This window comes from Zootoca vivipara, chromosome 1 (genome assembly GCF_963506605.1).
Source record: "Zootoca vivipara chromosome 1, rZooViv1.1, whole genome shotgun sequence".
Taxonomy (NCBI): Eukaryota; Metazoa; Chordata; class Lepidosauria; order Squamata; family Lacertidae; genus Zootoca; species Zootoca vivipara.
Genome location: NC_083276.1, coordinates 125,953,002 through 125,978,166, shown reverse-complemented (window position 1 = coordinate 125,978,166; position 25,165 = coordinate 125,953,002). Strand labels below are relative to the sequence as shown.

The 25,165-nt window shown below is 40.4% G+C and overlaps 1 protein-coding gene across 6 annotated transcripts in view; it reads left to right on the top strand.

Annotated features, from left to right (window-relative positions):
- Positions 1–25,165, top strand: part of RAPH1 (Ras association (RalGDS/AF-6) and pleckstrin homology domains 1) — a 79,683-nt gene that overhangs the window by 16,613 nt on the left and 37,905 nt on the right. For all 6 annotated transcript variants that reach the window (XM_060281918.1, XM_060281913.1, XM_035137617.2 and 3 more), the window contains exons 2-4: positions 19,948–20,067; positions 21,731–21,836; positions 23,183–23,709. In XM_060281918.1, coding sequence (XP_060137901.1) covers positions 19,948–20,067; positions 21,731–21,836; positions 23,183–23,709 — 753 coding nt within the window. The remainder of the gene's footprint in view (positions 1–19,947; positions 20,068–21,730; positions 21,837–23,182; positions 23,710–25,165) is intronic.

Here is a 25,165-nt window from a genome sequence, read left to right as displayed (position 1 = left end):
AAAGTGGTATATATGGGCTGGTACAGTATTGGATTCTCCCATTCTGCCCTGTCATATGAAAATTGTACTAGCCCTTCCCTTACCAATCTTAACTAATAAATTTTACATTAACACCAATATTGCTGTGGTTTACACCTATCATGCTCTGTCAACTAGAGTTTGCTAACCAGCTGTAAATTCTAGCTTTTGAACATACTTAAAACTGTGCAAATTCTCTTTTATTTATTTCAGATATGAAAACCACTGGAAAAGATTAACTTTTCACACAGTGGCTTCATTCTAATGATCATATATCAACTTAATGATGTGAACCATGAATTAGTCCTTTGCCCCTCTCTTTGTAGCACAAGCAATTGAGCAATTTGAAACAGTGGTTCCCAAACCTTTTGTGGCCAGTGCTCCTTTGGTTCCATAAACTCATCCTTGGTGCTCCCTGCCCTTTGAAAAGCATTATTCAGAAAAGTGATTTGCATAACCCACTAAGGAATATAACAACAAATAAAATTCAAAACTATAACAGTTAATTGCACATTTATTCAAAATCCAATTAAAACTATTTCGTTTAATTCAACAAAATTGATGAATTTGTTCCAGTGATACAAAGTTTTTTCAAAGTCTGATAGACATTTACACCTCCAGCACCCCTGTGCCACCACCTTGCCTCTTAGCATAAGGTTACCAGATTTTTTTCAGTGAATCCGGGGACACTTTTCAACTTCAATGGATTTTTGTAAATCCAGGGTCCCTGCTAGTAAACTTATCTTAGCACCTCAGGTAATCCCCCCCCCCACTCCCAGGGGGTGGTACCACCCGTTCTGGGAACCACTGTTCTAGATTGTTCTAAAGCTGGTAACCATAGTTCCCCAATTTTGACAAAATAGAAAACTATGTTTAACTGAAGGCATCCTGTTTTAATTGTGACTTGTGCAAAGGAGTGGAGAGCAGTGGAATTGCCTGTGCAGGCAAAAGTTTTATTCATATCTTGACTTGCTAATCCAAAATGCAACTGACCAAATTGGAATGGCGAAGTAAGTTTGATAGCACAGTTTTTCTTGTGTCCTGGAATTGGTTCATGTAAATCTCAGAAGACATGTCTTCATGCCAAGGAGGATATTTATGAGGAAAGGAAAATAATTGTTCTATTGGGATGTTATTCGCACACACTGATTTTTCTGAACCATGCCAATACGCTGCGCAGCTGTTTTAGTGACATAAGGTTTTTTGTTTAAATAAGGGCGTAAATAAGACCTTCCTTCCTCTTCCATTCATACTTGTTTTAACTTGATGTGGGATTGTGATTTGGCGAAGAATGATCTTGAAGTTACCATTCCTTGTAAAGCAATCCATGAAAATGTTTCCATCTGAGATATTCTCTTTACATAGAGACACTTGATCTAGAAGTACCTAAACGGGGGAATTAAGGGGGTTAGCCCAGTTTATGGTAACACACAGTTTAAATTAATAATCCAGATTGGATTGTTACATTGGCTGCATGTAGCCACATATGCGGCTACCTTTTTGAAGAGCTTGGAGAAGCTTTAGTTCAGAATATGGCAGCAAGGCTGTTGGTGAGTGCTTGCCCATGGGTCTATATTGCACTTACCCTGTAAATATCTTTAAAAACCCCAAAGCATAGTTGGTTCAGTCAGCCTTCAATTGTTTGTTTGCTGTCTTCTGCTGTTTAAAATACTTTTCTGTTCTTGCAAGGTTTTGCCTCACAAGGCAAATAATGTGTTCTGTGGTGAGCTTTGCATTTTATCTGCTGAGACTGTCTCTATGTTTTTAGAAGGATATCTTAATTGCTCTAAGTATCTCTGGTTAATGCATATACATTTGAAGAGTGGGGTATAAATTCTTGAATGAATGAATAAAATAGCTAGACTTGCGACTGGGAGTGGCCGACCAGACCAGATATCACCGGTCCTAAAGGATCTACATTGGCTCCCAGTACATTTCCGATCACAATTAAAGTGTTGGTACTGACCTTTAACGCCCTAAACGGCCTTGTCCTGGTATACCTGAAGGAGTATCTCCACCAACAACACAATCTGGGAAAGGAAACAAGTTTAAAGTAAGATGGCAAAGAATGTTAAAGATATTGCAGAAGAAGTGTAGAATGTTCTATATAGAATTATCTCCAAGTGTAAGTATTAAAGAGAATTGCTTTAAGATGTAGTAGTGTTATTTAAGAGCCACAATGTTGTAGTCAAAATTGGAAATGTAGAAAATCTGGAGTTGATTTCATGCACATGTGATGGAGCTTGTAAAATGGTGAAATAATACTGAGAAAAGATTATTAAAGCACTGAAACTGACTCATTATTATTTACCTTTAAACTCTTTACTTCTCAGTTATATGAAAACAGACATGCTATCATAACGGCATATTTTAGGAGGCTATTTGTTAATAATTACATGAATGTTACTGGTCACAAAATGGCATATACTCACAACTTCTACAGTACAAAAATAGTTTGCAGAAGAATAAACAAAATTGGTACAACTGAGGGAAAGGATGCAGAAAAATGAACAGTTTGAAAAATCCTGGTCTCACGTTTGTAAGCAAAAATTTGAAATTGAAGCGTTTGAGACCCCACTGCTGAAATGATAGGATAACAAGAGGAGGGTAACATGGAGAATGGTAACAGTAAATAATAAAATTGTGCATTAAATATTATACTATTATACTATTATATTTATTTCCTTGTGTATTATAATATATATTTGTATTCTAAGTATATATTTGATAAACTTATTTAGAGATGAAATTTACTACAGATGGACAGAGCAGTATCTAAGCTTATTTTATGCATTTTAGCAGGGAGCTGTATCACGAAGTTTGAAGTGCAAAATCCCAGTAATAGTTATGTTCCGATCGCCACAAAAGGAGAGGGGCATGGGTATGAAGCTGAACACAGGTGCAAAGAGAGGTACAGAATAGAAAAGAAAAGTGGCTTCCGTAATGGGATTGGCAAGGTGAAAAGCAAGTTTAGTAGTTGCAATGGGGGGGGGGGCTATATGGTGGGGATGGTAGAACACCATTCAGTTATTAAATAGAACAAAAAAGAATTTTATTGGCCTCAAGCTACAAAGTTCAACAATTGCAACTCTGTTATTGCTTAATAATTACCTATGTAATTATGCAGGAAGGATGGTTCACTTAGACTCTTGAAGGTAAAAATTCAAGATTGCAGGTGTTGCCTTCTGGCATCTTGGTGTTTCCACTTGTCTGTCAACTCTGCAGCTAATGAACCGTTGTGTTTTTGAATCCGCAGATAGCATATGCAGTACATTTTCTTTAGCTGTTTTTGGTATTTCCTAAAGATTTAGGCAAAGGCAAACTAATGCTTTTTTGTTTTATTTTATGGGCTGTGGCACAAAAGTAAGGTTGGCTCAGCAGCCCACTACATTACCTTGATGCCTAGAAATGGTTAGTGAATATGGTTTAGTTTGTAGATGGCAACAGATCTGCTGCTGGTATTACCCTATCTACCCTAGAGCAGAAATAAGGCAGTGTCTGAGGAGAAAAGATGGCAAGGAGAAAAGCAGGACTCCCCTGCTGAGCGCCTGAGGCCTGGTCCTGACACACTCCACCTGGCCCAGGGTGGGGCCTTACAGGCCTCATAAGGACTGCTGCTGCCCAGCAAGTACTGGGGTATTTTGGGGAAGTATTGTTGGGAGTTTTTGCTGTTGTTACTGATATTACTGATACTAACTTTTTGTATCTTCATTTTTATGTGGAAATTGGTTTGGTTATGTAGTTTTTAATGTGTGTGGTGTTTTTTTACTACTTTGCTATGTTTGTAATCATGTCAATCTTTTCATATTGTAAGCCGTCTTGAGCATTGTTTTAACTGTGGAAAGGCAGCATACAAGTAAAAAATGGGGGGGGGATTCATAGAACCCTGGAATTGTAGAGTTGGTCCCTGACCCCAAAGGTCATCTAGTTCAACCCCCTGCAATGCAGGAATCTCAGCTAAAGCATCATGACAGATGGCCGTTCAGCCTCTGCTTTAAAACCTCCAAAGAATGAGAGGCCACCACCTTCTCAAAGAGTCTGTTCCATTGTTGAGCAGCTCTTACCATCAGAAAGTTCTTCCTGATGTTTAGTCGGAATCTCCTTTCTTGTAACTTGAAGCCATTGGTTCATGTCCTACCCTCCTGAGCAGGAGAAAACAAGCTTCCTCTATCTTTCCTGTGGCAGCCCTTAGATATTTCAAGATGGCTATCACTCAGTAGCCTTTTTTTCCAGGCTAAACATACCAAACTCTCTCATCTGTTCCACATAAGGCCAGACCCTTGATCATCTTGGTTGCGCTCCTCTGCAAACGTTCCAGCTTGTCAATGTCCTCCTTAAATTTGCCGTGCCCAGAACTGGACACAGTATTCCAGGTGTGGTCTGACCAAGGCAGAATAGAACGGTACTATTACTTCCCTTAACCGGGAGACTTGTCTTTCTGTTGATTTGTGGCTGGAACTATTAGTTTAAGACTGGGAAATATGTTGCAAGCTCTTGGGGGGGTGCATACTAGCTGCATGCATACAAATTTTGCAGATATGCAAAGAAGAAAATTATATATGCATGTAAACATAATTCAGGAAACATGTGTCTTGGTTCTAGAAGCAGAAAAAGGTGTGAGTGAAAATCAAGTGCATTATGCTTCCACAGAAAGGAATGTAGCCAGACTATTCAATATGTGGTTTATGTTGGTCTCTGCAGTGTAGCCAGTAGGAAAAGCTTTTAGCATCCAAAATATGGTAATACCTTAATCTTAACTTGGAATCCTACATGTACAAATTCTATTGAACTCAGTTGGGTTTACATTCAGATAACCATGCTAAAGATAGAGCTGTTAGTTTCCCAAGAAGTGCATGTGGAATTGCGAAGTGTTGGTTGTAAAAATGTATTTTCCATGGATTCTCATGTAGGAAATGGCAAAGAAACTATTCCCAATCTATAGTTGGGCAAAGTGCTTCTGCTGTCTCTTAGGTAAAGGAAGGGTGAAATATGTATTGCAGTTTACTTTTAACTCTGATTGAGGGTTCTTTTTCTTAAAAGAAATCCCAGGTCTTTGGGCCTGTTTGACTTTTAAATACAGTTGGCCATAGTGCCTGAGCCATGGCTTCACACCGTAATTTCTCTTGACACATTTATTTCTTCCTTGACTGCTTGGCTCTTTCATACCATAGCTTGCCATTATGTCTGAATGGGCAAACTATGGTTTGTTCTTGTTCCTTAAACCAGAATTGATTTGCACTGTGGTTTCCCATTCTGGTTTGGAGAACAAGTGCCAAGCTTTAGTTTGCTAGAACCAGGAAGTCACAGAGGGAATTTATATGTGAGAGGAGGAAGAAGCGCTGAGTTTTAGACCTAGTAGTTAAACCAGCCCCTATCTGCCTGCCCGTTCTGTGTATTGTGCTGAGTTGTGCAAGCATCATAGTTAGTATTTTTAGAATATGGTTGTTTACAATTAAATATTTAATTACAGTTAAAGGCTTATAAGAATAGGCACTTTGAGTAATAGTGAAGAGAGCAAAACAGAGCCCAACAGCTCATGTTATCAGTGCCTGAGCATTTGCTGTTGGGGCTACCCCTCCACCTTCTCAAGCATTTTTGCCCCAAGGGTAATTACTCTCAAGTGGTTGACAAAGCATGATATCTTGGTTTGCCATTTGGGGTTGTTTGGGAACTGCAGTGATAGGAATGAAGAACACTTCTTACCTTTGTTCAAACTTGCCCACTGTGTGCTTGGGTTAGGAAGAAGATAGGGGATGGGAACTCATGACCCGTTAAGCTAAATTAGCCACTAGCGATGTACTGTGGCTTATCATGTTTTCTATCACAGACTGGCAGGAAAGCCAGGAGGTTTTTTTTATCTTCTGGTGGTTGGTACAGTATGTTCATTGAAGAATTGTGCATGCACACGAAAGCTCATACCAATGACAATGACAAACTTAGTTGGTCTATAAGGTGCTACTGGAAGGAATTTTTTTGCTTTGTTTCGACTACAGCAGACCAACATGGCTACCTACCCGTGTTCACTTTGTTGGGTTACAAGTTGTGCAAGCCTCTTGCAGGGGTTGGGACATTTAGGATTGGGAAAAGAGTTGATTGAGGCAGTTCTGCCTCCACACACATGTAAGAGAGAAGGTATGCCTGTGAAGTATTGTGTTGCAGAGTTCAAACCATTGAGAATGAATGGAGTGGGAACTCTGGGGAATGTAGCATGGGGGTGAGAATAGGAGGGTGATCAGGGATTCATAGAGCTGGAAGGGACCTTGGGGGCACCTGGCAGAAATTGAGTATGGTATGCATATGTCAAACTGGGATTGATTTTAGGTGAGTATCTGAACTGGACAAGGGAAGGAGGTCTTGCACTGATAAATACCGTATGTGACCAGGTATTATTGGTGATTAAGTGTTCCTTAAAGGTAAAGGGACCCCTGACCATTAGGTCCAGTTGTGACCGACTCTGGGGTTGCGCGCTCATCTCGCATTATTGGCTGAGGGAGCCGGCGTATAGCTTCCAGGTCATGTGGCCAGCATGACAAAGCCGCTTCTGGCAAACCAGAGCAGCACATGGAAATGCCGTTTACCTTCCCGCTGTAGCGGTTCCTATTTATCTACTTGCATTTTGACGTGCTTTCGAACTGCTAGGTTGGCAGGAGCTGGGACCAAGCAACGGGAGCTCACCCCATCACAGGGATTCGAACCGCCGACCTTCTGATCAGCAAGCCCTAGGCTCAGTGGTTTAACCACAGTGCCACCTGGGTCCCTTAAGTGTTCCTTACAGTATTAGAAATTCAGGTGAATATGCTTACGGAAATGCAACTGATGCCCCACTCCTTTTTAATGGTTTTTTGTGTTTGTTTTAATACTTGTTGTAGCTATAGCTCAGCAAAAACTGTTACTGTAACAGTATTTCTTAACTACAGAATTGAATCAGATTGCCTTTGGGTTTAGTTTAGTGATTATGGACTATAATTATATAGTATGACAACTATGCAGGAAAAGATGTTTTTATTGTAGCAGTTTGAAGACTGTGTCCATCTTTGTAAAAAACAAAAACAAACCACAGTTGAAATGCTGATACTGAGTCCTTGTTGAAAGGAATTTGGCAGCTCCTCTGGACTTTTACTGGATAAGTACCCACATTGTACAAACCAACAATGTCTCACATGGCAGGGAATCTAAAAAAACTGAACACTCACATAATTGCCACTTAAATCCTTATATAAAGGATCCATTTAGCAAGAATAAGAGGGTGTTTATTATTGATGGCTTTTTAGAAAGCTGGCTCTTTATAGATCAAGGCCATATTATTTTATAGACTTTGCATCTTCTAAAAGAGATACCCCCCCCCAAATTACAACTATGTCCTAGGAAATCCCATTCAATATTTCAATTTAATCTGATTGTTTTGAAATAATTTATTTGCAATATATTTCACTTAACTGATTTATTGAACCCCGACAAGAGCAGGCAACCTCCCATCCCACCCGGTCTATGAAACCACCCACTAACAGTGCCTCAGTCTTACCTGGATTGAGCTTCAGTTTATTGGCTGTGATCCAGTCTATTACCGAGTCAGGACAACGGTTCAGCACATCTACTACTACACAAGTAGAGCTGTGTGTCATCTTCGGCGATCACTCGTAGCCGAGTAAGATTGTCTTCCCTAAACACGGTTTTAACAATGAGTCCGTAAGTGACTGTGGAGGCCAATTCTGGATCCACATGTCCTCCCACATTGGGGACATTGGTTTCCGGACGGGAGTTGATAATGGTGTGGATTTGCCAAGTGTGCCTTCCTCCTAGCACGTTTCTCCCTTGCGTCCTGAGTTCGAGCATCTTCAAAGCCCATGACACCTTTGGTAAAGGCTGTTCTCCAACTGGAGCGCTTGCAAGCCAGTGTTTCCCAGTTGTCAGTGTTTATACTACATTTTTTTTAGATTTGCCATGAGACAGTCTTTAAACCTCTTTTGTTGACCACTCGCATTACGCTTTCCATTTTTAAGTTCGGAATAAAGTACAGTCATACCTCGGGTTACAGACGCTTCAGGTTGCATCTTTTCAGGTTGTGTCCCGCGCTGAACCCGGAAGTACCCGAACGGGTTACTTCCGGGTTTCAGCGGTTGCGCATGCGCAGAAGTGCTAAATCTCGCTTTGCACGTGCACAGAAGCGCTAAATCACACTTTGCGCATGCACAGAAGCGCTAAATCACAACCCGCGTGTGCGCGGCGCTGCGGGTTGCGAATGCTGCGGATTGCGAATGTGCCTCCGCTTGCCTCCCGCCGCCCCCCCAGCTGCCGATTCGGCCATAGGGCCGGATTGGGCCTTCGCCGCCACCTCCCGCCGGCCTTTAAAGTGTCTTTTTTTTAAGGCCCCGGAACGAATTAATCCATTCCCAATGCATTCCTATGGGAAACATCGTTTCGACTTACGAATGTTTCGACTTACGAATGTGCATTCGGAATGGATTAAATTCGTAAGTAGAAGTTCCACTGTAGTTGCTTTGCAAGATGATCAACAGGCGTCCGCACAACATGACCAGTCCAACGAAGTTGATGTTGAAGAATCATTGCTTCGACTCTGGTTATCTTTGCTTCTTCCAGTACAGTACACTGATATTAGTTCGCCTGTCTCCCAAGTGATGTGTAAAAAAAAATGGATACACCATTGATGAAATCTTTTGAGGAGGTGGAGATGGCGTTTATAAGTGGTCCATCTTTCACAAGCATATAGTAAGGTTGGTAGTACAATAGCTTTGTAAACCAGCATTTTGGTTTCCCAGCGAATGTCCCGGTCCTCAAACACTCTGCACTTCAATCATGAGAAAGCCGCACTCGCAGAGCTGAGGCGATGCTGGATTTCGGCATCAATGTTGGTCTGCAAAGATATTTAGGATGGTTTGGAGGTCATCCTCTGAGCATGCGCACACTACATTGTCATCAGCATACTGAAGCTCTATGATGGAAGTTACGGTAACCTTACTCTTTGCTTTCAGCCTGCTCAGATTGAAGAGCTTTCCATCTGTTCGATATATGATTTCTACTCCAGTGGGGAGTTTCCCTTTGACAAAGTGTAGGATCATGGCAATGAAAATAATGGATAGAGTTGGGGCAATAACACAACCCTGTTTAACACCTGATCCCACTGTGAATGGTTCACTTTGAGAGCCATTGTTATCTGCAATTGTTGCTGTTATATTATCATGGAGGAGCCGAATGATGTTTGAAAATTTATCTGGGCAGCCAATTTTCAGAAGGACAGTCCACAGAGTATTACGATTTACAGTGTTGAAATCTTTAATCAGGTCAATAAATGCCATATACAGGGGATGGTTTTGATCTCTGCATTTTTCTTGAAGTTGTCGAGCGGTGAAAATCATGCCCACTGTCTCCCTAGAAGGCCGAAAACTATTTTGGGATTCAGGAAGGGTCACCTTGGATATTGTTATGAGATGGTTTGCTAAAATCCTTGCAAGAATTTTGCTGGCCGCAGCTAATAGATAGATGCCTCGATAGTTTCCACTATCAGTTCTGTCCCCTTTTTATAGAGATTGATAATTTTGGCATCTCTAAAGTCTGCTGGGATTTTTTCACTTTCCCAGATTTTTTCGATGAGCTTGTGAAGTTGTTGTGTAAGTTCAATTTCGCCCACTTTGAAGATTTCGGCAGGTATCCCATCAGGTCCACTGGCTTTGTGTGTCATCAGCATATTGCTGACAATGTACTCCAAACTTCAGATAACCCCACTCAGTGGTTTCATGGAGATGTTAAGCAGCATGGAGGATAAAATTGAATCTTGAGGAACCCCACATTGAAGGCTTCCCGGGGCTGAACATCACCCTCTGGAAATGACTATCCAAATAGGACCAGAACTACCACAAAGGGGTGCCACCCACTCCTAACTTGGACAGCCGCTTCAGAAGGATACCATAGTTGATGGTATCAAAAGCTGCTGAAAGGTCAAGGAGAATGAACAAGAACACATTCCCCCTGGCTCTTTCCTGACAGGTCATCATACAGGGGATTGGATGGCTCTGTGGTCTAAACCACTGAGCCTCTTGGGCTTGCTGATTGGAAGGTTGGTGGTTTCAATCTGTGCAACAGCATGAGCTTCCATTGCTCTGTCCCAGCTTCTGCCAACCTAGCAGTTCGAAAGCACACCGGTGCAAGTAGATAAATAGGTACCACTGCAGTGGGAAGGTAAATGGTGTTTCCATGCGCTCTGGTTTCCATCACAGTGTCCCATTGCACTAGAAGCCACATGAGCCAGAAAGCGGTCTGTGGACAAACGCCAGCTCCCTTGGCCAGAAACAAGACAAGTGCTACAACCCCATAGTCATCTTTGACTGGACTTAACTGTCCAGGGTTCCTTTAACTTGAACCTTATAGGGCAACCAAAGCAGTTTCTGTGCCAAAACCGGGCCTAATTGAAATGGATTTTAAAAAATCAGTTTCCTCCAAGAGTGCCTGGATCTTATGGCATTCCCTTTGAACACAAGGTAGTGCTGCACAATGCCAGGCAAAAAATCATTTACAGTGCTAAACTTCCTGATAATATAAAGAGGATGTTTCAGATATACACACACACGTTTCATACTGCCTTCCTCGTGCTAAATTTATCTGCTTTGAAGTAAATCCCATTTCAGCAGAACATTTCTTCCAAGTAACTGTTCTTCAACTGTTGCAGTCGGTCCTTTGTTGCAGATATAGCTCATTTTTAATTTTTTCTTCAAGATTTAGACTGTGTGGTCATAACTCAGTGTCTTTTGTTTTCTAAATGATTATTGACAGTTTAATACCAAGGTAGCATTTATAATATGATTGTGCTTCTTTATATTCCAGGAATTGTAAAAAGAAAGAGCTAGCAACAGATTGAACATGGGCGGTGAGGTCTTTCTAGTACAGTGGTACCTCTGGTTGCGGACACAATCTGTTCTGGGGTGCCATTTGCACCCCGAAAAGTCCGCAACCCAAGCGGCGCTTTCGTGCATGCGCGAAAGCATGATAGAGCGCTTTGCACATGTGCGAAGCACGCAGAACGCTTCTGTGCATGTGCGTGCGGCGGAACCCGAAAGTAAACACTTCCGGGTCCGCTGCTTTCACAACACGAAAGAATGCAACCCGCAGCAGATGCAACACAAGGTATGACTGTAGGAGAAAGAACAATGTGCAGTGATTTGAGGAGCACTTCCAAATCCCTTTAAGGTCTACTGTGTTGCTCAGATAAGCAATTTGTTAATCAGTGTTGCTAAATGTTTGGCCTAAGAAGCTTTCGAGTGCTGGTTTGACCAATAAAGCCTTAAACGGCTCAGGACCACAACACCTTAAGGACTGCTTCTCCCTATATAAACTGTCCTGGACTGAAGAAGTGTGCATGCACATGAAAGCTCATACCTATGACAAACTTAGTTGGTCTCTAAGGTGCTACTGGAAGGATTTTGTTGTTTGTTTGTCCTGGACTCTGCGTTCAAAATCTGAGGCCCTTCTTTGTGTGCCTGCTCCAGGAGATGTCTGAAGGGCGGCAACACGAGAACAGACCTTTTCTGTAGTGGCTCCCTGTTTGTGGAATGCTCTCCCCAGGAAAGTTCGCCTGGCACCTTCATTATTTATAATTCAGACACTAGGCGAAAACATTCTTCTTCAACCAGGCCTTTGGTTGATAAATATCCTACAGCCTTTTAACTATATCTGTGGGAAGGGGGGTTATTGTTTTGTGGTCTTGGCTTAAATATTTACTTGTGTTTTATCTTGTATTTTATTCTGTGAACTGCCGTGGTATCTCTTGATGAAGGGTGGTGTATAAATTTAATTACTGTAATTTGAGGGCAGCATCCCATATAACAGTTCATCTGTGCTGATGCAACCAGTGCCTCTTAAAATACTGTTGTAGCCGAGTGTAATGTAACTTTCTGAATACAGTGGTACCTCGGTTTTCAAACGCCTCCTAAGTTGGAATGTTTCAGAACTCGAAAACCTGGAAGTAAGTCCCTCGGTTTTCAAACACGCCTCGGAAGTTGAACAGGAAATGCGTCTTCCATTTTGAGTTTTCCGTATTGAGGCTTCTGCTTTCGGTTTTTTGTTTTTGAATGCTTTGGAACTCGAACGGACTTCCACAACGGATTATGTTTGAAAACCGAGGTACCACTGTAGTTAAATTTGAAACGTGCTGCTTTCAATACTTTTGATATTCTGTGTACTGTGTTTTTGCAGGCTACGTTCAGAAATAAAAATTGAAGAAAGCAAATAATGCAGCTGGTTCACTACTTCCACATTTAAATTCTGCTTTTTCATGTTCTGACAACAGAGATCCTACTTAATGTTTGAATTGGACCTTGTCAAAGCCAACAGCACTCTCAAATTATGTTTGACAAGCTATGCTTAAGAGGTCAATGTTCAGCTGTTGAGCCTCTGGATGTGAAGACTTTTGGATTAAGATTTTTGTATCTCTGAACCTTGATTTTAGAGCTTCAGTTTTGGGGAAAATATTTCACTTCTGACCAGCAGCTGCATATTGCAGGTATAGGCTGTACTCATATGGGAGTTTGCAAAGTACCCAGAGAACTTGTTTTCACACAGCCCATATGGAGCTGATGGAACACTTTACAAAAAATGCAAGTGTGAAAGCCCCCAACCCTAGAAGCAGCTGCATAGGAAAAAAATATTACTCTGTTCATACCCTCTCACTAAGATGGATATCAATAACTTCAGACATGGATTTTTGTTCAAATTTGGCTTACCAAATAGTTTCAGTATTGTTGTTTTTTTTTAAAGGCCTTGAGTCACATTCTGCTCAGCTGCTATTTTTAGCCGCCAGCTTCTTTGAATTAGACTTAACTGGCCCCAAAGAGTACGCGCAGAGCAGCCAGGGCTGTGCACACACAGCCCTTCTTTGAAAACTAAAATCCTGCTCACAACTGCTTAGCAATAAAGTGGGAGGGGAGACGACTGAGTCTAGCTCTCTACTTCCGTCACAAAGAGCGAAGCGGTGGGAACTGAGCTTTCTATTGAAGGGTTTTTCTATGTGCATTCTCAGCTGCAGGTTTGAAAAGAAGAACCACCAATGGTTAGAGACATTGAGGAACAAGGATATTTGTATCATTGTCTTGGCCAGCACACATACAGCCCTAGATAGTTTAGAGTGTTGGTCAACTGGTAATTACTTTAAATCACTGATTTATTAGAACAGAGACTTCTAATTACAAGAAAGTGAGATTCTAAACAACTGTGAACTAGAAGGTGATGCTGGGGGTGGGCATTGCTCAACCCCTTTGCAGGTGTCCTTTGGGGGTCTTACAGTGTTCTGTTCTTTCCCAAACACACACCAGAATGTGGATGACACCCAATTTTATCTATTTTCAATTAGATGCCGATTGCACACACCAGTTACAAAAACAGAAACTGAAATGCAGTTGTGCTATTTAGTATAGTGCTGGAGGTTTTTGTCCTGGTCTTCTGGAATATTTTCTACTACCATCCCACCCCTTCTCTTACACACACATACTTGCACTTAAAAAGAAAGAGGAACCTTCTGCTGATTATAATCCAGCACCAGACTCGTGGACCACAGGTCCCCCGGCCCTGGTGTGGGCAGTATGTAGCCACATGGCCTTAGTATATATCCCTGTGTTCCAACCACTGTTCTTCCTCCTCACACTGCCAGTACTGAAACTAGGTGGTGCAGTGAAAAAGAGACCTGGGGTTGGCAAGAAAGTGGTGATCTCTTGTCTTGCAGGTGCAGCCTGTTTTTTGTGTTCTTTTTTTGCCCGGTTTTTCCAGAAGGAAGTTAGCAGGAAGGGAAAGACTGAAATGTTCAGCTCTGACTTGCCCCTTTCTCCAAAGTGGTTTCCAAGATGCAGGCTGACCGCAGTTGGGGGAGGGACAGGATCCTTGTTTGAAACGGCTTAGGAAGCCTTAAGGCTGAAGTGTTGGCCATGCTTTAAGTAAAACTGGTAGAAGTCTCTCTTATTTGGTTTATTTGGCTGTCCCAGACTATTTGCCTCGTCCTGAACTAATTTCAATTCTTGTTTATGTAATGGAAAAGCTTCTAGGCTGCCACTTTAAAAACAACAACAACCCTTAACATCCTTCATGTTAGGTCAGTGCTTTACCCATACCTGAATCCTGCTTGCTGCCGCCTTCTTTACCTAACTTGGCCTTGCTCTAGAAATCTTTTGCTCTTGTACATACGTGGTTCAACCACTTTTCTAATTATTTTCTACAGCTACTGACCATACTTCCTTCTTTGGCCTACAAGGCTCGCCTACTCCACAATTACTCACTCAGCTGTTCTGCAGTTCAACACTTATGTAATTTCGATGCAATATCTATGTAACATTCAATCGTCTTTCCCTATTTCATACCAGATTGTTTCTCCAGATACAGTAGTAAGTCTAGAGGCACTGGTTTTATTTTTGTATATTGGCCAATGTGCAGGTATTTAACAAATAGTAATCTGGCTAACCTGTGCTACTATAACCTCTTGTATAGCTTAAATCTCCAGTCTGGTTTTCACACTCCTTTTTCCAGCCCCAAAGTTCACTTTTACTTAATAGAAAACTTTAAAACAACAACTTGTGATGATTGAGTAGCTATCTGCCAAAATGTCTTTAAAATTACTAAACAGAGTATACTTTAGTCCATGGGCTCAGTGAACTTGAGATTTTCTACTGATGGATTTGTGCATGTTCCACAAATAACATCGTGTGTTACCTGAGGAACTGCATATGTGTACCTGTTTTAATTAGTCCGGCCTTGGAAGGCACAGCTAATGCCCAAAGTATATCTGTAAAAAAAAATTCAAATAAAAGGAAACACACCATCATTTCCACATATGGAAGGCATCTTTTTTTGCCCCCCCCCCTTTATGAGGTTCCTTTCAAGTGGCTCAGCACCCCTGGCAAATATACTCTTGTATGCTAAATACTCAGGATAGTTATATGCTTATGGTGTTAATTGGGAAGATCATACCAAGGCAACATTGTCACTAATGCAAAAGTTTCTGTAATAGCAATAATATTTACAAATATTTCCTTTTTCTTTTGGGCACTTTAAGAGAAGTGAGGGTTTCAAGATTATTCACTGTCTGGCAGTGGTTTTGAATGTGAGGGCAAGAAGTTACAGAGGTGCTTTTTCTTCAGACAGGAATCAACACATTTTGGATAGGTTTGGCAGCAGTCATTGTTTCTTGTGACAGGTGTTGCTTGGCTGGCTATGTGTGTGCCATAGCTGTAAAGTAACAGCACCATTTTTCTACCTGCAGCTTGGTGAAAGGGTTTTATGGGCAATGAGTAATGGGCTGTGTGTTTGTGTGCATGGCAACCTTTCCCCTGTATCCCTGTGCACTGATGGTGTATCATGGTGCAAAATATAGTATGACACCATTTTGAAAGAGGTACTGTCTTCTCCTTGTGTTGCTAGCAGGTTTCAAAAACTTATTATCATTATTATTATTATTATTATGCAGTGTACTAGATGCCATGTCCTTGCTGGTTTTCAGAATTAAGTTTATGGCCACCTCTGATAACTGTATTTGTGAATCCCTGACCTTCAGGGAAATAGAACATGGACAGATGGCTAGGTGTTGTTAGCTCCACAGCTTGTCAGTGGTAGCAGTGTGTTTGCCTGCTCCAGATTTTAAATCTGTCTAAATGCTCCCAAAAGCGAGAACAAAGGTTTTATTTAGTAATGTTTCCTTTGAGGAAATCTGTACAGCAGTGATATTCATCACTAAACATTATAAGCTGGATTGCCAATATTAACTTGACTATTATCTAAATTTTGGGTGCAGTGTGTTCCCTTTCATGAACACCACACTACTAATTAAGAAGAAGAAACTACTTGCTTGGCTGTAGGAATCTTTCCCACAAGACAATAATCAGACTCTTCTGACAAGGGAACAGCTGTCTCTTGCTTCAAACAAAATGAAATGCTCACTACAAACACATCCTTCCTCAACTTCCTCTTTTATGCACCAGAAATAGCACTGTGGTAGCAGGAGGCTTGTAAAATATCAATTTATAGAGGAGTGTTACTAGTGTTGCTCTAGGAAGAGCTGCAATTCAAATGCATTAAGATTTTTTAAAAAAATCCATGCTAGTATACTATTAGAATAATTGTTGCTGATCTAACAATTCCTTGAATTATTTGGCTGATGTCCTTGTCCAGGAAATAATGAATTAAATTATTAAGCTCTTCCTTTTCATCAGTTTGGCAAGCATCTACATTAAGATTTGGAAGATGATGCAGGGATGAATAAAGATTTTACTGTATGCATTTTTTAAAAAACTCTGCAGTCTTTAGTTGTGCTTCTTGTTGGTCTTTCTGCTAACCAGTCTAGCAGTTTTGAAGTTATCTGTTCACCTACAAATAATCAGCAGAGTAATTGGTCCTTTCAAATTTCCTGAAATTGGTTGATGTTATTTCTAAACTTTCTCATAGGAGAAAGAGAATGTACTGACTGTTACTTTAAATTGGGCAGACCTGAATGAAGGCTAAATTCAAGTGAGTCAAAGTAAACTCCCTCTATGCTTTAATGTAATACAACGCAATCTTCAGTTTCCAAGGAAAGAACTAGTTTTTGAAGTCAATTCAACAGTGTTTCAGGTTAGCTGTGAATGTTGACATTAAATTTGTAAGATTAGAAAGCCTAGCTGAGAAAGTACACACATTTCTACAATTCAGCTATGTCTAGATTTCCAACTCTGTTTATTTAATATGTCTAATAGAACTAATTTTGAAGTTCCCTATTATTTTGTCAGATTACCTCTTTTTATATAACATGCTCTAAGATCTGAAGCATCCAAGAACAATTTTGTTTTGAGTACAGTCGTACCTTTGTTTTCGAACAGCTTAGTTCTCAAACGTTTTGGGTCCCAAATGCCGCAAACCCAGAAGTGACTGTTCTGGTTTTTGAACTATTTTTGGAAGCCAAACATCCAATGGGGCTTCAGCAGCTTCCGAGTCACTGCAGGAGCTTCCTGCAGCCAATCAGAAGCCACACTTTGGTTTCTGAATATTTTGGAAGTCAAACGGACTCCGGAACGGATTCCGTTCGACTTCCAAGGTATGACTGTACTTCCAATTGGAAGTTGCCTGGCCTCAATAGTAATAATTAAAAAGACAAATAAGAAGAATAGAAATAAATTCAGAAACGTACTGAGATAATTTCAAAAGCCCTATGAGGACAGTATTTTCATTTCAGTCAACCAAAATATTGTCCCCTATTTTTGGAATATAAAAGCATTTTATCTTTCCCAAAATGTGGGTCAGACATTTCATATTCCATCTTCCTAGTGACAATTGATACAATCTGCATAGTAGCCAACAAAGCTGCCTCTTCTCACATTCAGCCTTGAGGCTGTGACCAGATGCAGATCTCTGTGACTTCACCGCCTCTGTTCTGCCCGCTCACCCACCCACTGTTTGACATTGGGCTTAAAGAAAGTTTGCATGTTGCTTTGCAGCATTTGGGTTGGCCTAATAAAGGTATTGCCCAATATGGATTTTGAAATCTTTATTATGACCACTTTTGCTTGGGGTGATGCTAAGATTATATTTCAGTAAAATAAATTGCCCAGTACTGTTCTTATCGGACTTTATCACGTCACAACTTTGTGATGGGGTAGTCTGGGAGGACATCATAGAGTGGATTAGAGATGAAACATGAATCCTTGCTGCTTATCCATGCACCAACCAACTGCTTTCATTTCTTTCTGATATATACTATCTTAATCGAAAAGTGGGATCTGCAACAAAACCATGGTTAATTGTTTGAATTGTGTCAGTGAAGGCAACTACAAATGCTATTCCCCATGTAGTGCTAATGGTTTGTTCCACCCAGAATGGCAAGAAGAGGGGATGGAAGCAATTTGAGCAGTGTGGACCAGCATGCTTGCTTGTTCCCAGCAAGACATAGTTTATTTAACTCTTACAGTTAACTCTTACAGTCTTACAAACTTACAGTTTATATGTGAACGAGGCCATGGTTGCCCAAATGGCTGTGTTTTTCCTTTTGAGTCTGCTGTCATTTTTGTTGCAGAGTGTGTGTCTTGTAGTTCTCTTCTCTTGAGTTCTTGCCATATTAACATGGTCAATGTTTCTAGGATATGTGTATATCTAGCTTATCTGCCAACTTTTTATTCTACTCTGTGTCAATATGATAAAATAAATGTCCTTCCTGTTGGCTAGTCACCATAATTCAGTTAAAATCTTTATTGAAAGCAGATGGTAAAAAAAAAAATCATTCAGTTATAGCTGGCTCTGTTATGCCGTTGTTTTGTGTAGAGATCATAGAGGATATATCATTGCTCAAGGAGCCTGGACAGTTTCTAATATTTAAACTCTGTGACAGGATATCTTCCAGGCATTCTCTGCGGCCTATATAAGCAGGATTTCTATGAGCATAAATATATTCTGCTATTTAGGAGAGTGCATTTCTTATTGAGTGATATTGCACAACTTGTGGTCAGCTTGAATTCCCTGGACTTTTCCGGTGCAGAAATGGTTGCTGGCACTGACTCACAAGAAATGTCAACTAGATGCATACCGAGGATCTTAATGTGTTTTTTTTCCCTATTATGAAAGAGTGATTTTGAAACAATGACTTCCTAATCCTCCAGCAGAAAGCTATTGCTTCTTTCTCCTGAAAAGAGGACAAACAAGTGTGGTCCTATTATCACAAACTCTGTTGGAAAGCTACCATTATGCCATTTGCTTCGAAGTCAAATACAGGAACCCTTTTACACTTCTTCTTCTTCTTCTTCTTCTTCTTCTTCTTCTTCTTCTTCTTCTTCTTCTTCTTCTTCTTCTTCTTCTTCTTCTTCTTCTTCTTCTTCTTTTTTACCAAACACTTTGTGCTTCAATGGAAAGCTTTGCTATCAGCTGTCTTCTCTACCTGGGTCAGTGCATTTGGTTGATTATTGATAGAATATTACCACTGTGCTGTTTAGCTGCTAAAGGGTTTACAGTACTGTATTCTCAACATAAGTGTGCTTTTCAGAATACTATTTGCACTGTAAAGCAATGGCCAGTGCTTTAATCAAATTTCTGTTGCACAAGATTTTGTGATGAGCAGGATTATTTTTAGGAGAGCAGAGTTTGTAAGGGAGGCAGCATAATAACAGTAATCTCTTCATACATGGGTTACATCGATGAAACAATTTAAATTTCTAAACCCTTGAGCAGTAATTTTAAAAAACCCAAAAAACTGTAGACATATTTTCAACTGAGCAAGAACTGAAGAGACAGCAAGATTGGCAGGCATACTGAATTCATTCAAAATCACATTTGTGATCCTCCAAACATAATTCGAAGGCCCAGAGACTAACAGTGACTTTGAGTGACTTGATGCTGGTTTGGAGACATCACACAAACCAAAGTTTGGTGGTTCAGAAATAAGTGCTTTAGTTTGTGATTGTTTGAATATGTCCAAAGCATTAGGCTGTGAAGCAAAAGCCCCCTTTAGCATGTGCTGAATTTTCAAAGTGAACTGCTTCTCTTTGTAACTTGGTTGCAGCAAACAGAGGAGGTTCTAATTTTTATGGAAAGAAAATGTTTCACATTATATGTGATCCCCATTGCATACATGGTGTTCTCTGTTTAGATGAGAACATAAAATACCTTGTGCTCATTAGAAGAAGAAGAAAGATTGCTCATGATCTATACAAGGAACCAAATACCAGTAAAATGTTGATCCTCTGTGTTTATGTAATATATATTGAATTGTTCATTGTCTCAAAATAACAGCTGTGGATTTTTTTCTACCAGTTTTTTGGTGACACTCTAATATTTTAAACATAACTGATCATGGTGGTCATCCACTTAGGAAGACACATGAGGAAGGTTGCTGAGCATAAGTGTGTTCTGAAATAACGGCATATAATCTTCAAAACATACAAAGTGTACACCTTTAAATGCTGCTTTTTTTGTCTTTTTTAGATGGAACAACTATCAGATGAAGAACTTGATCATGGCGCGGAAGAAGATAGCGATAAAGAAGATCAGGATCTGGACAAGATGTTTGGGGCTTGGCTTGGGGAGTTAGACAAACTCACACAGGTTATAGTCACTTTATAACACTCTTCACATTCCACAGTGAAGGAAATCAGCGTTCATGGAGTAGAGTATATTGGTCATTGGCTGTATGAGCCATAACAGCAGGGAACGGGTAGCATTTGTAATGTGATAATAGTTCCTTGCTGAGCTATTGACCTGTCAGGTGCACAGCCACTTTTTGCTGTATAACGCAGTGATATTGCTGTGGTCTAAACCACTGAGCCTCTTGGGCTTGCCAATCAGAAGGTCAGTGGTTCGAATCGCCGCAACGGGGTGAGCTCCCGTTGCTCTGTCCCAGCCCCTGCCTACCAAGCAGTTCGAAAGCACACCAGTGCAAGTAGATAAATAGGTACTGCTGTGGTGGGAAGGTAAATAGTGTTTCCGTGCGCTTTGGTTTCCGTCACGGTGTTCCGTTGTGCCAGAAGCGGTTTAGTCATGCTAGCCACATGACCCGGAAAGTGTCTGTGGACAAACACCGGCTCCCTCGGCCTGAAAGCGAGATAAGTGCCGCAACCCCATAGTCACCTTTGACTGGACTTAACTGTCCAGGGGTCCTTTATCTTTATCTTTACCTTTACCTTATTGCCATATGACTAAGGACATGATGCAGAAGATGGTAGGATTATGTGTTTGAAAAGTTTAAATTTGTTTAGGAAATCTGTGGTATTGGAACTCTAAGTTCCTTGCTTGCTTCTGATAAATAGCAGAAAGTGAGGAGCATACAAAAAGACAACTAAAATAATGCTTAAAACTACAATTAAGTTGTTGTTTAAAAAAATGGAATTTATGCATAGAAACACTAATCAACCTGACTAGTGTTGTTATTTTGCTTAGTTGGTAGTGCAGAGATTTTGTTTTTCTCCATCATCCATTCCATCTAAAATCTGAATGTCTGCAACTGCTGTATGTAATGATAGCTTTAGCAGAACCCAAGATTTGTAAGCATGCAAACATGCTTATAATTTTACAAGTGCATCATTAGTTTGGGGCCGCTGTTGTACACCGAATGTCCATATTCCATGTCCATGCAACTTATTATTATTTATTTGATTTAATATCGAGTCGTCCCCCTAAGGTCACAGCAATATGAAATACAACTTTAAAACTAATTTGATTACAGTCACAGGGTGGGTCATGAAAATATACACTTCATGTGTCAAAGGCCAGGGTAAAGAGCTGAGCGTACAAAAAAACTGTACAGTGTAGGTGTCATGTGCACCTTGGTGGGGAGGGAATTACACAGTGTAGGGGCTGACACAGAGAATGCCCTCTCCCAGGCTACCAACACATCAAACCCTGAGGACTAAGTTGCTATCGTTTTAAACATTAGCGTGAGCACCTTCACTTATGCCCAGAAACAGACTGGCAACAAGTGCACCTGTTTTCAAACAGTTATATGAACACTATACAGGCTAAAATGTCTTATTGCCACGTAAAGCTGAAATAGTTAAGGCACACAAAAAGCTGTGTATTTGGCAAATACTATGGAGTAGATCTTAGTGCCATCAAACATTGGTAGCTTTTTTTCTGTTGAACATATGTAAAGGGGGAAAACAAGATTTTAAAATAGCACAGATACAAAAGCAATATATTTGCCCATGTTTGAATATGCTGATTTATGTTTTACACTGTTGTAGCTTATTCTGCTCCAATTTGTTTTATTTAGAGTCTGGATACAGATAAGCCCATGGAGCCAGTGAAAAGATCCCCTCTTCGCCAGGAGACTAATATTGCCAACTTCTCCTATCGCTTTTCAATGTACAATTTAAATGGTAAGGTGCATTATTAAATCATTTTCAGCTGGAGGAGGTGGGGAAATGCTTAAAACTTAGAATTCTTCTAATAACAGAAAACATTGTGTGCATCAAAAAAATCTTACTATCGAATGAAGTGTTGGACTTGGAATGGATGATCTTGTTAAACATTCCAGTAAAGCTGAATGTTGGAAGATTCAGGACAAACAGAAGAAAGGGCTTATTTACACAGCACACAGTTAAACTGTGGAAGAATTGATGGACACCAACTTGGATGCCTTTGGAAGATGATTAGACAAATTTCTGAAAGAAAAGGCTATGAGTAACTACTAGCCACGATGGCCATTTTCTGCCTCCATCGTTGGTGGCAATATACCTTTGAATACCAGTTGTTGGGAATTGCAGGTGTGGAAAGTGCTGTATTGCTCAGGTTCTACTTTTGAGCTTTCTATAGGCACCTGATTGTCCACTGTGAGAACAGGATGCCAAACTAGATGGGCCTTTGAATTGATTCAACAGGTCCCTCTTGTTTTCTTATGAAATGCTGACTCTACGGTCCAAACCCTGTCGCAAAATTTATAAAATGCAAATTGTACTGTCACTATAATGAGAGTGAATAGGACAACAAAACCGTACATAAGCTGAAACTTACCGTAGTAAGATGTAAATCTAAATACAATTTTGAATTACACATGAAGTGTCATTTACTACTTTTCTCTTACATTTTAATGATTTAAATGTGTTTATTTATTGCAGTTTGTGCTGCTTTTAGGATATAAAAACTTCCAAGGCAGCTTACAGGAAACATTAGATTATATTTTTAAACTGCAGTAAACAATATTAACAATTTCAATATAGGGCAAGTTGGTGGTAGAATTGAATGTGTTCTAGGGCACGCTCTGTTTAAGTAAGAGCCAGTAGACCCTGCTACTACTGCCCTATGTTTACACCCTAGAACTGGGATGCTCTAGAGCCTGTGCACACGGCCAATAGGGTCAGTGGAAGTTGTCCACAACATCTGAAGTGCACCACTTTGACTATTCCTGCCCTCAAACATGCCCCCAGAACACAGTGCAGACATCCAGTTTCTATAGATACATACATTATTTAATTTGTAGGCCACCTTTCCATAGTTTAAACCATGCTCAAGGTGGCTTACAACATAAAAAATGCATACGTAATTGCAACATAACAAAAGTAAACAATAAAATATTTTAAAAACCACAAATAAGTCAACTTGGAAAGGGGAGAAAAATAGAAAATTCCTGCTGTAGACTGACCAAATAAATTAGATATCAGAACAGTGGAATGTTTAACAGAGTATTGAGATAGAATCTGGATCATATTTTTGTCATTCATTGCAGAAGCCTTGAATCAGGGAGAAACCGTGGATCTTGATGCGCTCATGGCAGACCTTTGTTCCATAGAGCAGGAGCTCAGCAGCATCGGGTCACAGTCTGCAAACAGTATGTCAATGAAACGGTTTGCCACAGAAGGAAAAATGGCTCAGAAACCATCTGGTGGTGGACGACTTGCTGCTAAACACAGTAGTATGAAAGGAGTGTCCACTTTGCCATCTAGCCGGGTGACAAAGCCTTCACATGCTATCTTCTCCCTGGATGACATTACGGCACAATTAGAGAAGGCATCTCTGAGTATGGATGAAGCGGCTCAGCAACCTATAATGGAAGATAGCAAGCCTATAGTTGCTACCCAGCATAGGAGGACAGCCTCAGCAGGTACTGTGAGTGATGCTGAAGTCCGTTCTATCAGCAATTCCTCCCGTTCCAGCATCACATCTGCAGCCTCCAGTATGGACTCCCTGGACATTGATAAGGTGACAAGACCTCAAGAACTAGATTTGACTCAACAAGGACAGCCAGTTAGTGAGGTACAGTATGATTCATTCTTCACAGGCTTTAAAAATGCAACTCGTTAGCCTGCCTTGGTGCCTTTTTGTAAAACAGGCTTTAATAAACATCATGCATTGGGGCCAAGGAAGAATTACTCCTTTTAAATATTTCCTAGAGAAAATTGTTACTTTCCTGTCTTTTTGAACATCTTCCTTTCACATGCATATTCTGCAATGAAGTACTAAGCCACCTGTTTAATTGCTCAGAGGTATAAGTATGATGTCAAGGTGACAGAATCTGTATTGATTCTCTAGGCAAAATGAGTCCTTTTTAAACAGCAATCTTAAAGCAACACTGCAGAGGGACTCAGGAGCGGTGGTGGTTTTGCTCGCAATATACTGCTGGGTGAAGCCACCACCGCGGTCTTGATCACTGTATTCTACCTCCAATATCAGAGGAAGTAGGAGTCTATGACTCCATTTGCTGTTTCACTCATGTCCTGCTTGTCCACTATGGGCTGGTTGGCCACTATGGGCTAGACCAAGCAGGCCTTTGGTCTAACTTACAGGGCTCTTCTGGTCACAAACCATCACCTGTCCAACGCTTCTTGAACTTCAGACAATGTAACATTTTTGCTCCATCTCATGGGGAGGGAGAATCCTGGTAGTTCAGCTCTACATTACATAAAACATGGCTTGAAGAAAAACCTAAGAGCCATCAATATCATCTGTAATTAAAGGGAAGAACAAGACAATGACTGAAATGCCATACTGGTTTGTTCCTAATCCGTGAGGCTTTGCAATGAAGTAGCAATATAAGGAAGGATAAAAAACCATTGAGAGGAAATGGCTGAATAAAACATCATTCATACCTGCCTAGAACATTCAGTCTTGTGCTTGGTGAGATGGCAATCATATCTGATCCTTAACATTCTCAGTTAACAGTTTGCAAATGAATTTTGAAGCCTTCCATGTGGTCTTTGACAACTCTATGTAATTATGATAGATAAAAGTAATTGATTGAGGACATTTGCCTAAGGATCTGTCCATTTGAAGATGCAGATACTGTACAGGCTAAAATGAAAAGTATGTATTTAAGAGATTTCAAAACAACCAAGTTATGTTAATATCATGTTCCAGAATTAGTCTGAAATAAATACAGAAAGCCATGTCCCATTAAATTCAATAGCTGAACATGTTAACTTATCAACACAGTTGAATTTCTCCATACGTAACTTTATATAAAGTATTTTGACTTGCTCAGAATCTGTCTTCCACTCTTAGATTAGTGTTAATTGTCAAAGACTTCAGTTGTGTTCTTGTTTAGAAGTCTGTAGGGGCAGTGTCTTTTGGAGTGGGGGAAAGCTTCTCCTGTGTACAAAAATTTGAAATTACTCTTTTTCTTTCTCTAGTAACTTGGGGAAATAAAGTAATATTAGTATGTCTGTCGTAAGAACCATTTCCAGAGGGATAGCCATGCCTCTGAGTTACAGCA